Below are 15,876 nucleotides of genomic sequence, written 5' to 3'. Positions count from 1 at the left end.
AGTGGTCAAACCATTCATGCACATGACAAATGCTTTCCAGGCGTTCTCCGGCTGTTCAGATGGCCGGGAAAGGCAGCAAGGAAGTGCTTGATAGATTTCTACCACTCTGTAAGTGGTAGCTTTTTGAAGCAGCAGGAAGACAAGTAAGGACAAGGTAAGGGCGGGGCAGGGGGGGACCCAGATGTCTGAATGTGCCTTTTTGGTCTGGACCTAGGGCGCTCCTGAGGTGGCTTAAACTGGCCATCTGGATTCAGCCTTTGTGCCTTTAACACCTGCAGGACAATCTAACCTTTCCCCAGCAGAGGTTCAGCAAATATGGAATGCTTGATGTAGCTTTTAAAGGCATAGAACATGTGCCAGGAAAACAGTGACAAAAACCTGGCAATCTGAAGGACAGAAACATGATTGCAGTTTTGTAAAGAACACAATATGAAATTGGCAGATCTGGAATACTTTCACTTACCCATCACTTTTCTTGAAAAGGCTCCCTGATTTTTCTGTACCATATTGCTTATTTCCCTGCAGCTGGTGCATACTGTATCTCAGTGGTTTGCTAATAGAATCCTATTGGACAAAAACAAACAGACCAAGAACAGACAGCAGTTGCTATTCTCAAAGACAGTTCTAATTAATGGCTGGGGTAAAAAAAAACATGCACACACATACACAAATGCTGGGAGAACATTTCCTTAACATGATTCTGTACACATAGGTTATTCTCATTCATTGACAGCTTTTGTGAAAGAGGGAAATTCATTCTGGCCTACCCTCAGCACATTAGCTCCCATATCACTATTTGACAATGCTCCCATTGAATTTCATGAAAGCCCTCAGTGATCTAGAGGGATCAACAAGTGTGCTGTTCATCTAAAATGAAGAGATCTGGGGAGCCATTGTTATGACTCTTTTGACCAAATATCACCTTTGTCCTATGATGAGAAGTTTGTATCCTTTTCATAAGATTATTTTCCTCTATGGCTATGTGGTGGCAACTTCACGCAAGGATTGCACTCACTGGTTATTTTTGTTGTTATATATTTAGTAATTTAAAGCATTATTTCTCAGTCCCTGATCATCTCTTCCACCCCCTGATAAAAACCTAGAGCTGAGTAGCAGCCTGTTCCCTCCTATCAAAACGTGAAGCCCTGGTTTACCTCTTTGGGTTCCAACTGCAGTGCTGCTTTCACCTGATCACGAAGGGAGCACAGCTGCTTCCTCTCCTCCTCCTGCTGTGCCTTCATCTGAAAGACATCGCACCAAATACTCCTTCAAGCAAAGCAAAAGAGTGCTTTGTGATTGCTGCTAAATCCTTCTTGCAGGCATTTCCCTCCTCCTTGCATTCCACACTGAAGAATTTTTCCATGTCTACAGGAAGTATCACGCTCCCATTACTGAAAATCGTTTAAACAATAGCTAAATAACTGATGTTAACTGCAACCTACACACAACTCTTGGGATAAAGGTAAAGGTAGTCCCCTGCGCAAGCACCAGTCATTTTTGACTCTGGGGTGACGTTGCTTTCACAACATTTTCACAACAGACTTTTTACGGGGTGGTTTGCCATTGCCTTCCCCAGTCATGTACACTTTCCCCTCAGCAAGCTGGGTACTCATTTTACTGACCTCAGAAGGATGGAAGGCTGAGTCAACCTGGAACCAACTACCTGAACCAGCTTCCGCTGGGATCAAACTCAGGTTGTGAGCAGAGGGCTCCGACTGCAGTACTGCAGTTTTACCACTCTGTGCCATGGGGCTTTTCTAATCTCACTCTTGGGATACCCTAGCACAAAGCCTTCCAAGTTTCATCATAGGGTTTTGAATAGCTGCTCTTCCAGGGCATGTCCGGATGTGCCACACTGCCACTGCCCAATGCATACATGGGTGTCAAAGATCCACTCAAGCTGAGGATTTGGGTAACAGCTTGGGATGTGTAGCATATATGCATATACAGAATAGCAGGCTTTCTACAGGAAGTACTGGTGTGTCCTAAGAGGACAAGATGCCTGCTTTGACATGCTTCCTGGTGAGCAGTGGAGGATGATGCCATCTTGTATGCATCTTACTGCCAATATAAGAACATAAGAGAAGTCATGTTGGATCAGACCAATGGCCCATCCAGTCCAACACTCTGTGTCACACAGTGGCCAAAAACCTGTTGTCCCCCACAGCACCAAGAATACAGAGCATCACTGCCCCAGACAGAGAGTTCAATCAATATAGTCAACCACCAGGGGAAGGAAGGGGGAGAATTTGAACAAGAGGGGCAGGCTGTCTCTGATTTGAGCACCGTATATTTTGTTTGTTGTTTAAAATATTTGTTATCTATATTTCCACCTTATGAAACTCAAGAGGACTTACAATATAAACAAACTAACAATCAAAACCAGAATTTAAACCCACAATTTAAGACAGTCACCAAAGTAGTCAAATGCAGTCCTAAAATAAAACCAACTGCCTCCAAAAGATCATAAATGAGGGGTCAAGTGCACCTTCCTAGGAAAGTTGTTCCATAATCGCAGGGCTCACTGAAAAGGCCCTTTCTTGTATACCCTCCAAATGTGATTCTTCAGTTGATGGGACACTCAGGTGGGCCACTCTGTGATCTTAATTTCCAGGCAGGAACAGATAGTTATAGGGGGTATGGATTTTTGTTTCACTTTGATTTCATTCACAAAAAATTCATTTGTTAGTACATTCATTTGTTGTAATTTCTCATTGGTTTCAACAAGAAACATAGTTCAATGAGAAATACATACACAGACTTAGAAGGCAACATCTTTGCTTTCAATCTAATTTGAATAGAATTATCAAGGATAGTACCTCTGTACTAAAGTCCTGACCAGATTGCAAGAGAGATGGGAAGGAGATCCCACTTTCATACCTAATAAATAGTTCTGATAACAGTAGATGAAGATAGTTCCAGATAACCCAGGACTCTGGGACTCTTATTGATCTCTAAGGTGCTACCGGACTTGAGTCTAGCAGAATTCTCTTGTGTCACCAAATCTGTTTAATGCTGTAAAGCAGACAGCCTGGAAATTTAATGCTGTAAGTTTAATGCTGTAAAGCAGACTGCCTGGAAATTAAGATCACAGAGTGGCCCATCTGAGTGTCCCATCAACTGAAGAATCACATTTGGACGGTATACAAGAAAGGGCCTTTTCAGTGAGCCCTCCTCAGAAATGTCTTGCTTTCCCCATTTTGTTTCCTTACAAAAAAGGGAAGAACAATTACGTAGATATTTTAAATTTGAGTTTTCATTCGTTTTTTGAACAAATTCACAACCTTACATATTAATTATAGGGAATTATTGCTTGGATCCCTCCTAGTATTTCAGCTGACAAAATTATTTCCATCAGCAGAATGATCTGAGCCCAGTAGTGCCTTAGATTTTCAGGGTATAATTTTTTGCAGGTCAAAGCTCCCTTTTCAGGGGTCTGACAAAAGGAGTTCTGACTCCCAAAAGCTCATACCCTGAAAATCTTGTTTGTCTCTATGGTACTACTGGACTCATACTTAGCTTTTCTACTGCAGGCCAACATGGCTACCCTCTGGAACCATCTGCCTCCCACCCAGTGGTGGACTAGCCAGGGTATCAGCTTGCCCAATGGCAAGTGGGCCCTGTGGGCATAGGGTTGCCAATCCCCAGGTGGGGGCAGGGGATCCCCCAGTTTGGAGGCCCTCCCCCCGCTTCAGGGTCGTCAGAAAGCAGGGGGAGGGGAGGGAAATGTCTGCTGGGAACTCTGTTATTCCCTATGGAGATTTATTCCCATAGAAAATCATGGAGAATTGATCCGCGGGTATCTGTGGCTCTGGGGGTGGGCTGTTTTTTGGGGTAGAGACACCAAATTTTCAGTATAGCATCTAGTGACTCTCCCCAAAATACCCACCAAGTTTCAAAAATATTGGACCAGGGGGTCCAATTCTATGATCCCCAAAAGAAGGTGCCCTTATCCTTCATTATTTCCTATGGAAGGAAGGCATTGAAAAGGTGTGCCGTCCCTTTAAATGTGATGGCCAGAACTCCTTTTGGAGTTCAATTATGCTTGTCACAGCCTTGATCTTGGCTCCACCCCCAATGTCTCCTGGCTCCGCCCCCAAAGTCTCCTGGCTCCACCCCCAAAGTCCCCAGATATTTCGTGAATTGGACTTGCCAACCCTACGTGGGCACCTGATGAAGTGGGCCCCCTTAAACATTGGACAATATGTTAAAATATTAATGACCTTTTAGTAGCTTAAAATATATTAGAACTTCCAGTAGAACTCCTTTTGGAGTTCAATTATGCTTGTCACAGCCTTGATCTTGGCTCCACCCCCAATGTCTCCTGGCTCCACCCCCAAAGTCTCCTGGCTCCACCCCCAAAGTCCCCAGATATTTTGTGAATTGGACTTGGCAACCCTATGTGGGCACCTGATGAAGTGGGCCCCCTTAAACATTGGACAATATGTTAAAATATTAATGACCTTTTAGTAGCTTAAAATATATTAGAACTTCCAGTATTATTACTGTAATGCAACTAAAATGTATGTTGTATTTAGGGTTGCCAGACTCCAGGTGTGGCCTGGAGATCTCCTGCTTTTACAACTGATCTCCAGCTGGCAGAGATCAGCTCCCCTGGAGAAAATGCAATCTGTATTTACATTTAGTATCTACATTATACTGCCAGTACTATGTACAATATATGTACACTATATTACTAAAGATATATATCTATTTTGCAAAGGTTTTATTTGTATCTTTTTTCCACTTATGTGTTTTTTTAAAAAATTATTTATTTCTTACAAAAATTAAATGATAGCCTTAAAGTTGTGGATGGGCCCCCTACGTCTCCTGGCAACCAATATTTTTAGACCCAGTCCACCACTGCTCCCACCCCCAGCTGTAGGCCCAAATGCCCGCCTGATGGCTCCTCCCCCTTAATTTTGAATTTAAAAAATGCATGCTTACACTATGAAGCTCAGGGACAAGACTCTCTATAAATCGTTTGTGCTTCTCTGTAGCCTTTAAACATGTCTGGAAAAAACTGACAGAACAAATATTGTGACACATATATAGAAAATAACATTCATAGTTTAGATATAATTTTGTGACCTGCATATTCAGTATGAGCCTAGATTACTTTTAAAATTAGATAAATTCAGAAGGCAGAAATGGAGCTTCCCTGTTTAGAGACAGTCTACCTATGATTGCCAGGTGTGCATGTGTGTTGGGGGGGGGGGGGTAACAAGGGATAGCTATTGCTTTCCTTATGAATTTTAGTCACATTTGGAAACAGAGTTCTGGTTAACACATACAGAAAAATGAGGCGGTAGAATAGGCTGCATCACTTAGACTACAGGAGGGGGAAATCACATATTTTCCTAGTTTCCCTAATTAGGATAGGCAACCTCCACCTGGGAAATCTCCCAGAATTATAACTGATCTCCAGACAACAAATATCAGTCTCTGGAGAACAGAACAGCTTTGGAGGGTGCACTCTGTGGCATTATACCCTGCTGAGGTCCCACCCCTCCCCAAACCCTCTCTTCCTCAGCTCTACCTCCAAATCTACAGGGATTTCCCAGCCCAGAGTTGGCAACCCTACTTAGTGCAATGTTCCAAAGTAAGGTCACCTCATTACTTACAAAGTTAGAATGTTCTGGAACAAGGATTCTGTTAGTGCTTGTTCAAACAATAACCTTTTTAAAGAACTAGCTTTCCACTTATCTCTACAGTTGCGTTAAGTCCTGCAACAGTGGCATTTCAACAGTTAAAGCCAATATTATAGGTCAGGGGAATCATTGCTAGAGGAGAGTATTTAAAATAATAAAATTCTACATTGCACTAGGAGAGTACATATTAAAAAAACAACAAAATAATGAAAATGAATAAATAAGATGAATTAGTGATACTGCAATACATTTGTTAGCTTAAATTGAAGAAGATGATGATACTGGATTTATATCCCACTCTATACTCTGAATCTCAGAGTCTCAGAACGGTCACAGTCTCCTTTTACCTTCCCCACCTCACAAAACAGACATCCCGGGAGGTAGGTGGGGCTGAGAGAGCTCTCACAGCAGCTGCCCTTTCAAGGAGAACTCCTACAAGAGCTATGGCTGGCCCAAGGCCATTCCAGCAGCTGCAAGTGGAGGAGTGGGGAATCAAACCCAGTTCTCCCAGATAAGAGTCCACGCACTTAACCACTACACCAAACTGGCTCTCCATGACTCTGCAGGAAAGAAAGAAAGAAAGAAAGAAAGAAAGAAAGAAAGAAAGAAAGAAAGAAAGAAAGAAAGAAAGAAAGAAAGAAAGAAAGAAAGAAAGAAAGAAAGAAAGAAAGAAAGAAAGAAAGAAAGAAACCACTGAGGAACAATAGCAAAGGCATTCACTTGAACTGGGTATTGCACTAATTTGCACTTACTTGAACTGGGTATTGCAGTGATTGATGTTGTTCTGCAGCAAGTCAACACCTTTCTTAGTTTTAATTTCATTCACTTTAATTAGATACTGGAAGAAAAACACATACCAAGTGTTGACTTGCTGAGTCTAAATTTTCTTGGCAAATACCGTTTGTTTGTCTCTCCAGTGCTCTTGACTTCTAACTAATATTCTGCAAAGATCCATTCTTTCAGCTTTGTATACAATAGTTTTTCCTTTCCCAAATTATGCACTTTATTATGGCATAAATTTCCTGTTGTAAACTACAACTTCTATCATCTTGTTGAAACAAACTAAAAGATTAAATCAATATAAAGCAAAACACAGATAAAACAGTACTTTGGCTAACTTAAACTGGTATTGCTTTTTGTCTATCGCATCTTTTTTTAAAAGAAAAACAAAAAACAGTGTATAATTTTTTAAATATCACTTAGTTCACCCTTTGCTTTAATTTACTAATTCTTATCTTTCCAGCTATGAGGAGGAGTACATTTTTCTACAACTAGCAGCAAACAACAAACCAAAACAGCTTTAATAGTGCATAGAGCTGCCAGCTGTCAAGTTCCGCTGGTCCCCAGTTATCAAAACAGTCCACCCTCCAAAGCAGCCATTTTCTCCCAAGGAACTAAACTCTGTTGTCTGGAGATTGTAATACTGGGAGATCTCCAGGCCCCAACTAGAGACTGGTAATCCTATACATACACTTCCAGTTTCTCCAGTGGTGCTGGGCAATATGTGCAGCCAGGGTGCCAGGTGCTGTCACATGGGCAAGGGGAGAAGTGGCAGTGGGTCCTACTGGAAGGTCTGGGCCTAGGGCTGCCAGCCTCTAGGTGAGGACTGCAGATCTCCTGCTTTTACAACTGATCTCCAGCTGACAGAGATCTGCTCCCCTGGAGGAAATGGTTGCTTTGGAGGGTGGACTCTATGGCATTGTACCATGCTGAGGCCCCTCCCCTCCCCAAACCCCACCCTCTCCCAGATCCATTCCCAAAGTGTCCAGGTATTTTCCAACCGAGACCTGGCAACCCTACCTGGGCCTCATCAACTGCCCCACTTTGGTGTATGCTCACACCAGCCTGCCCTTACTTAGAAACTGGAGTTTAGGCTGCCTTACACAAGACAATTGTTGTACACCATCAAGCAGTGATATATACACATGTATGTGCTAGGAAGCCATAATTAGAAGTCTCATTATAATTTGTCCATGAGAAAATGTCAACAGCCAGCTTTTCTGCAGAAAGAAAGGAAGAAGGATCAATAGTCTTTCCATCAGCAGGTGTGGGCAACTGTCACCTAGGCCTTCCTGCTCAAACTGCATCAGTTACAGCAACGAAAGGAGAAAGAACAAGGTCCCCATTTCACTGAGAAGCAACTGGAACAAGTTATATACAGCTGCTGTTATTTTGGTATATCCTATAATCTTATATCTTTGTTTCATTATTTTATGATTGCAGACTGCATTATGCATTCCAGACTGAAAGTGCAGAATATAAGTATTTTAAATAACTAGCATTCATGTGCAAAGAAGCCTCATCACTCCCCTGCCTCACCTCACACATGTGTAACTGGAACATCCTTCGCTCCTTTTCCATTTCCTCTGCAATCTCTCCTCCCACAACCTCAGTGCGCACCATGCCATACTGTTTTGCCAGCTCTCGCTTTTCTTTCTCAATCTTTGTGCTCAAATAACAATAAGAAGAGTGTTTATTAACAATTAACTTTACTAGAAACCATTCCGAATAAAGCAGCAATTAGTCAGCTAACTGGAAAAGGGAGCATCGAACTAACTTACAGTTTGTTCTCATAGTCTTTCCAAGATTTCTCAAAAGGCTTCTTAAAGTCCTGTTACGAGACAAAGGCCTATTATGTACTCACAGCTTGTTGCAGATTTCCCCGAGCACTAAGCCTTTAAGCTTGACTTTGGATTCTTGCCCTTCTTGCTCACTATTTTTTTTCCTCTGGTGCATTTATTCTGCAGCTACAATTTTTAAAAACTCAAACTTTTCTAAAGTGAGGTGGGAACATCATGTGTGACATGGGAGGGGTGGTGGCATCCAAGGTTTTTAAAAATGTACACAGTTGCCCTATTGCAGCTGTGCAGTAGGGTCTAGCAAGTGCCTTTCATTTAAATCTTCATGGTTCAGTTTTTGCGCATGCATTTCAGCATTAGTTCATTGAATTAAAAAGAACATAAAGGAACCCAGGCAAAGGGGAAAACCCAATGCTGAAACTGACAAGACTGTCTTTGAAACTGACATGTCGCTGCAAAGCCCTGTTTCCCATATTGCCAAACACTAGGAGATTCATTGCTGTGTTATTAGCCACTGTGAAAAATAGCAAAGAGTCACACAATCTCATAATATTTATTTACTTTCGATTTATATCCCGCCGATTCCAAACAGACTTAGAGCGGCTAACCATCAGAATAATATGGGGAGCATGTTGAGTGCATAGAATGTATGGTAGAACCCAATGACATTGGTATTGCATGCTTGATTGTTGGCAACATGTGTGTGTGTACATGCCTGTGGAAAGTTGGCTGTAACTCCACCATGCTTTGCACAAGGCTGCAACTGTATGAGGAAGAAGTCCTCTGGCAGAAGCTCTGGAGAGTTTTTTTTTAAAAGTCTTATGTAACTAAATTGAAAAAAAAATATTTTCATTGATGCCCTAGAGCAATTGTTCAGTAATGCTAATTTTCTGCCCTCTCTTGCAAATTTGCATGGTTTGTGATTTTGTAATTTGATCCTGCACACTGGTCATGATTTTGGCAGTTTTTTAAAGCCTGTCCTGTGCCAATTACACTCTCCTTCAAATGGTTCAATCCCAAGCAATTTTTAAGTTGAGGGATTTTAAGGGATCTGTTGAGGCTGGGTGAGTGGGCGTCAACGTGGCAGATGCGGTTCAATGTGGCCAAGTGCAAAGTAATGCACATTGGGGCTAAGAATCCCAGCTACAAATACAAGTTGATGGGGTGTGAACTGGCAGAGACTGATCAAGAGAGAGATCTTGGGGTCATGATAGATAACTCACTGAAAGTGTCAAGACAGTGTGCGTTTGCAATAAAAAAGGCCAATGCCATGCTGGGAATTATTAGGAAGGGAATTGAAAACAAATCAGCCAGTATCATAATGCCCCTGTATAAATCGATGGTGCGGTCTCATTTGGAGTACTGTGTGCAGTTCTGGTCGCCGCACCTCAAAAAGGATATTATAGCTTTAGAGAAGGTGCAGAGAAGGGCAACTAGAATGATTAAAGGGCTGGAGCACTTTCCCTATGAAGAAAGGTTGATACGCTTGGGACTCTTTAGCTTGGAGAAACGTCGACTGCGGGGTGACATGATAGAGGTTTACAAGATAATGCATGGAATGGAGAAAGTAGAGAAAGAAGTACTTTTCTCCCTTTCTCACAATACAAGAACTCGTGGGCATTCGATGAAATTGCTGAGCAGACAGGTTAAGACGGATAAAAGGAAGTACTTCTTCACCCAAAGGGTGATTAACATGTGGAATTCACTGCCACAGGAGGTGGTGGCGGCCACAAGTATAGCCACCTTCAAGAGGGGTTTAGATAAAAATATGGAGCACAGGTCCATCAGTGGCTATTAGCCACAGTGTATGGAGCACAGGTCCATCAGTGGCTATTAGCCACAGTGTATGTGTGTATATAACATTTTTTGCCACTGTGTGACACAGAGTGTTGGACTTGATGGGCCGTTGGCCTGATCCAACATGGCTTCTCTTATGTTCTTATGTTCTTATGTTCTTATGTTCTTAAGTATTGCAGTTTGCAGAAGGTCTATGTGGCTCAGCTGCCATTTTAATGTTAGGTTTCTGGAGGCTGCAAAAATGATTCCCCCCCCCCCCCAAAAAAGTTGTTAATTAAAGCATTAAACAGAAAAATGTTTTCAAAGCTTTAGGCTTCCCATTCCAGAGTCTCTTTATATCTCATATTAATTTCATTCTGCTCATATGATCCCACCCTCTTTAATTTTGTTTGCATGCAGCACTGAAATCCACTTTCCCCCCTCTTTGCACTGGTGTCATAGGCCAGCCAGCTGCCTCAGCTTCTAGACCCAGCTGCCTCAGCTCCGTCTGAGGATGGGGAAATGGAAGAACCAGGCCCTGCACCAGGGGGATGCCTGCCTGAGCAGCTGGAACTGGAAGCAGATCCAGCGAGAGAAGCATCGGGAAGCAAGAGTTGCTCATTCTGGCAGGACCAGAAAGAAATGGGATAGAGATCCGAGTGTCAGTCACTGCCAGCTTTTACTGAACCAGCAGTGTGCCAAAGATGGAGAGAGCATTTGAGAGCCTGAGAGAGTCTGTTTTAGTTGCACAGCAGTGATCAGTGCTGGTTCCTGGAGTAGGGCTGTTACAGGAGCAGAAATGACAAGCTGGTAAGTAGCAACACCTGGGCTTTGAGAGATGAGTCAGCTAATGAAGCAGATAAAAGGAAAACACTGAACAAGGTTTGATGAGGAAGCAACGTTGCTTGTCATCCCCTCTGTGAGCTGACTCCTTCAGTGAACAGATTACTACCTTGCCTTCCTGCCTTGCACTCTGTCCTTTTAACCTGTGCTTGCTTTTCCAGCTAGAAACCCAGATTCTAGCTTCTATCCTGTCTTCCAAGCTTTGGACCCTGGACTCCAGATCTTCCTGTTCCCCCACCCTTTGGATGGAACCTTCTGCTCCCTGACTCTGTAGTGATTTGTTGACCTTGCTCTAATCTATTGTCTGGATGGATTGTGATCATGACTGACTGAGTTCACAGGTTGGGTCTAATCCCCAGCATCTCATACCTGGCGAATTCTGTCTTGTGGACATCATCCCATATCTGAAATAGCTACATATGGTCAACATATCTGAAAGAGACTAGAACAAATTAAACTAGGGAAACAGTTTAGAATTTTCTGTTATCTTGACCAGATATGAACTGATAGATTTTCCAAGGGTATGAGATACTACTATGACCTGAAATGAGACAAACAAGCAAGCTTTTATCCTCAAAACAGAAGGCAAAATCATGTCAAGCTTCACCAGTGTCACTGAGGGGACACATAACTTCCATAGCATCTACTTACCCCTTTCAAATCTCCCTTTGTCAGTGACTCCAGGGGAAAATTAATGTTTTGAGACAAACTCTGCAACTAGAAAGAGGAGGTTTCAGTATATTGTTAGCACCGAGGGCTACTTCATGCAATCCCTTCCATAAGTTCAGGTTATCCTGCAAAAGATAAGGTTCAGCTTATCCCTTGCAGGTTGTTTTCCATTCCCAGAAGATAGCACTGGTAATTGAAATTTGAACATATGAAGCTGCCTTATACCATCAAAGTCGGTATTGCCTACTCAGACTGGAAGCGGTTCTCCAGGGTCTCAAGCTCACGCCTACTTGCCTGGATATTGCCTGGATAATTAAGGGATATTACCAATTAACAGGCTGACCAGGCACTACAGGAACGCAGAAACCAGCACACAGGCTGACAATGCTAGCGCCAAACAGTATCAGGGTACTACTTCAAAATCCTAAGCCATCACCCAAACCAAATCTGCTGTTTTACAGCCCTCCTCACTGATACTGTTTTGTCTTAGACTGGGTAAACCATTGAAGCGAAAGCCAGCACCAGGGCTGGGGAGCCAGTGCAAGGCTGGCATCCCAGGTCAAGCGCCCCACCCCCATTAGGCAGGCCACACAAGGTAGCTTTAGGATCACTACACACTCTGGCCTTTCCAGTCTCAAATATGGTAAACAGCCCCTGAGCATATCTTCTTAATCACTCCATGGAAATTTTATTGAGAGCAACTCTATGGACCTTTCTGCATTTGTATTTTGCTTCAGTTTCTGAGCACACGGAAGTCTTCCCTTCAAAATTGTATTCCACTTTCACATCTGTCTTGCTACATTTCTTCTTCTGTCTTCTCATTTGTTTACAATCATTCAGCATTCAGACCATTTTCCAGCACTCTACTGACCCACAATAAGCAAAACTCCTTTTGCTGCAGTTCTTTGTTCTCATCCACTTTTGAATGGCTAATTGTTTCTAAACTAGAATTGTTTTGGTGGGTATTTAAGTGCTGCCCACTGCCATCCCATTTCTACCTTCCTTTTTTGGTTGATGCCCCTCACCCCTTCTGTTTTCTTTCCCTCCTTCTCCAAAGACAAAAGAGCCTTCCCCCCCCCTTTTTTTTTTGCAGAATCACAGAGGGAGGGAGGGGTTGGGTCTGCAGTTAAACGTTTTGAAAGATGCTTGCCCAAAGCAGCCAGTTGCCTTGGAGTGTTAAGCTTTGTACTGATTATACAAGGGTTGTCTGTTCAAGTCCTATGTTGGACACGTACATTTTGCAAACAACAACATTTTTTTTTAATTTTTTAAAGCTCAGGGATCACTGGTAAAAAATTTTTTTACTGAACTACAAGGTAATCACTTCCTGCTTTCCTTTCCTCTTAAAGGTCCTATTCTCATGCTCCGTCTGAGGAAAATGCCAGCAATGTTCAACTAGCATCCTCTTGAGCTCCTCCCACCCCCATTAATAGTTTTATCAATGGTATGTGAGATGCAGGCATAAGAGAACCGGTGCAAGAACCATTTGAAAGGAAGCAGTCAGGTTGCCAATCTTCAGGTAGGTTTTTTAAAAATTGCTGTACAAGCTAGCAGCGGCAGATGGGTTGGAAATACAGAAAGCATAATCCACAGAGAGTGATGCTCCAGGCACAAAGTACCGGGACAATGCAACATATGCAAAATGAAAGCAAATCATCCAACTCAAAGGCAGAATGACTTCAAAGGCTGGGAAACTATGGATTAAAAACAGAATGCAGAAAGGGCCTACGTCACCTAACAATCTGTCTCTAGCTGTATATAGCTATGTACCAGCTCAAGGTTGACTCAGCCTTCTACCAAGGTTGGTATAATGTGCACCCAACTTGCTAGGGGTAAAGTGTAAATGACGGGGGAAGACAATGGCAAACCACCCCATAAAAGTTTGCCAAGAAAACATCCTGGGGAGGGATGGTGGCTCAGTGGTAGATCATCTGCTTGGTAAGCAGAAGGTCCCAGGTTCAATCCCTGGCATCTCCAATTTAAAAGGGTCCAGGTAAATAGGCGTGAAAAACCTCAGCTTGAGACCCTGGAGAGCCGCTGCCAGTCTGAGTGGACAATACTGACTTTGATGGACTGAGGGTCTGATTCAATATAAGGCAGCTTCATAGGGTTCACATGTGCTGATGTGATGTCGCCCCATGGGTCAGTAACGACTCAGTGCTTGCCTATGTAATAAAAAATGGAGCCAGGAATTTGACTTTCGAATTCCTAAATTTCTCTCTTGGAGTTAAAAGCAATTAATTTTTTTTAGAGTTTACTTTACTCTTTCCTTGCAAGGAAGTGCTTCTGTTTTTCGGACAGATAAAAAAAAGTAGAATGAGGTCCTACCAGGCTCTTGACAGCATTTATCAGCTCCCGTGAGAATGCAGCAAAGGTGATAAAGGCTTCTGCCAGTTTCTCATCTTGGTTGTTGCGATAGTTTCCTGAAAATCTTTCCTGAGCGGCAATATGAGCATCTAAATGGCTAATGAGATCTGTAGAAATACAATGTTGTCCAATAATTTCTGAGATATATACTGCGAAACTGTAAACAACCTATTATACTGGATTAAATACACTTTTGGAAAGTAAAACGCTTTTGTATATAGCACACAGTTAAAAATTGGCTTCCTCCTTTCATTTTATTTATGGATTTGGGTGACCATTCCTTGTTAAGCCTGCTTGATAACAGTTAGGTGTGATTGACTGATGGCAGAGGCAGGCAGAGAGTTCTGAAGATGAATCACCTGGGGGTTGCTGTCTTTGTAACACGATGAGCTGGTGCTGTCTGCTTTAGGAATTCATTTGCTCCCAAAATGCTCTGTTTTGTACAACTAACTAAACAGATGTTTACACTGTTTTTAAAGACAGCACAAGTCTCCACTGCTCTTTCATCCAAAGAAAATTAACTTTGGACTTATTCCGTAGGGAAGTGAGAGCACATAAGAGTTTGGTAAAGTTATTTGCATTTATTGAATACAATTCACACACAAAAATTAAAGTGTGTATTTGGGGGTACCACCACCATTCACTGTCTTTGTTTCCACCAAGGATACCCTATACAGTATGCTTTGCAGTACTGACATTTATAGAATGTGCCCACACAGATGCATATGCACAAAAGCAGAGTGTGTCCATTCAAGATCTACTGCTCATTGAGTTGCCATATCTAGAGTGGTTGCTATGAAAAGGGTCTGCATGTATCTGAGAGCTGCATCATTCTCAAGCAGAACTGGGCGACACTAACCATTCTAAGCAAACTTAAGGATAATGAGACCCTCTCAGGTGTCTAATAGCTCTGACAATCCTGTAACTATGCTCCTCGCCCCTTTCTATTGTAAACAGATGTTCTCTGACCTTGTCCAGTTGCATGTTCTGCTTTCACCGCTTTCCTCATTTTTTGTAAAACTGTTCGATCCAAATCCAAGGCCTAAAAGCAAAAAAGAGATCCTCAGGCATGCATTTGGCTTCTCTCCTCCCTCCACTAAAACTAACCAAAAGAATGGATATCAACGTGTAGAACAGGATACATTTAGCATAAAAAATGGCACAATTCAGAAATCAATAGACCACTTAATCTCCTGATCCAAATGTCAACATTCTTCTATAATGGGAAACTACAGCATGAAACTGCTGGATTGGAGATGGAGTATTTTTCACCTATTGCAAATATCCTGTTAGTTTAACTGAACTAGGATGAGTATGATGCTAACAACTATTACATATCTTGGGGGGTAGGAAACAGCAGTATGGGCATAAATGTGCTAGCTACAATTAAGTATCAATAGTAGGATTTCTTGTCTTCACACAAAAATGAATGAGGATAACCTCACTGCATGTGGAGGTGAGCTCATATCCACATTCCCATTTGGTTGTGTGTGTGCGGGCTTTGGGTGGTATTCTATGAAACTAACAAAAACATCACAAGGGCAAGGAATAGTGGCAGGGGCCTGTCTGTAGAAAGAATTTTCATATTGGTGTTCTCAGTTTGGGGTAGTGTTGCCAGGTCCAGCTCAAGAAATACTTGGGGACTTTGGGGGTAAAGCTGGGAGATTTTCCCATTCCCTAAAATAAATAAAAATACAGCAGTGCAGTGTAAGGAAATGCCCCTAATTTCCAGAACATCGTAGTCACCCGTCTGGTTGCCAGAGTGCCTGGAGACTGAGCTCTCACACATCTGCGTGAAGGATGTGGGTTTGTCTACCAGAATGGAAAGGACTTATGAATACAAACAGCCACAACGCTAAAGCAGCGCTCCGTGTCCCTGGAAGAGCGCCAACAAGGAGAACAGATGGTTTCCAGTCGCTTCGGGCGAACGCCATCTCTATCTTGGAGAGGAAGAAAGCGCGCCGTTAGGAGCTATCCAGGCCATGTGGTTT

At 42.5% G+C, this 15,876-nt stretch overlaps 1 protein-coding gene across 1 annotated transcript in view; it reads right to left on the bottom strand.

Moving 5' to 3' along the window:
• The window catches only part of LOC132566235 (arf-GAP with SH3 domain, ANK repeat and PH domain-containing protein 2-like), a 56,175-nt gene that overhangs the window by 31,053 nt on the left and 9,246 nt on the right, over positions 1-15,876 (bottom strand). Inside the window, exons 2-10 of the mRNA XM_060231058.1 lie at positions 14,855-14,927; positions 13,847-13,992; positions 11,501-11,566; positions 8,213-8,262; positions 7,971-8,100; positions 6,404-6,489; positions 4,948-5,023; positions 1,155-1,241; positions 464-564 (exon numbers count right to left, since the gene is read on the bottom strand). Coding sequence (XP_060087041.1) covers positions 464-564; positions 1,155-1,241; positions 4,948-5,023; positions 6,404-6,489; positions 7,971-8,100; positions 8,213-8,262; positions 11,501-11,566; positions 13,847-13,992; positions 14,855-14,927 — 815 coding nt within the window. The remainder of the gene's footprint in view (positions 1-463; positions 565-1,154; positions 1,242-4,947; positions 5,024-6,403; positions 6,490-7,970; positions 8,101-8,212; positions 8,263-11,500; positions 11,567-13,846; positions 13,993-14,854; positions 14,928-15,876) is intronic.

This window comes from Heteronotia binoei, chromosome 2, assembly GCF_032191835.1.
Source record: "Heteronotia binoei isolate CCM8104 ecotype False Entrance Well chromosome 2, APGP_CSIRO_Hbin_v1, whole genome shotgun sequence".
Taxonomy (NCBI): Eukaryota; Metazoa; Chordata; class Lepidosauria; order Squamata; family Gekkonidae; genus Heteronotia; species Heteronotia binoei.
Note: the sequence above shows the minus strand (reverse complement) of the source record. Positions and strands in the feature narration are given on the sequence as shown.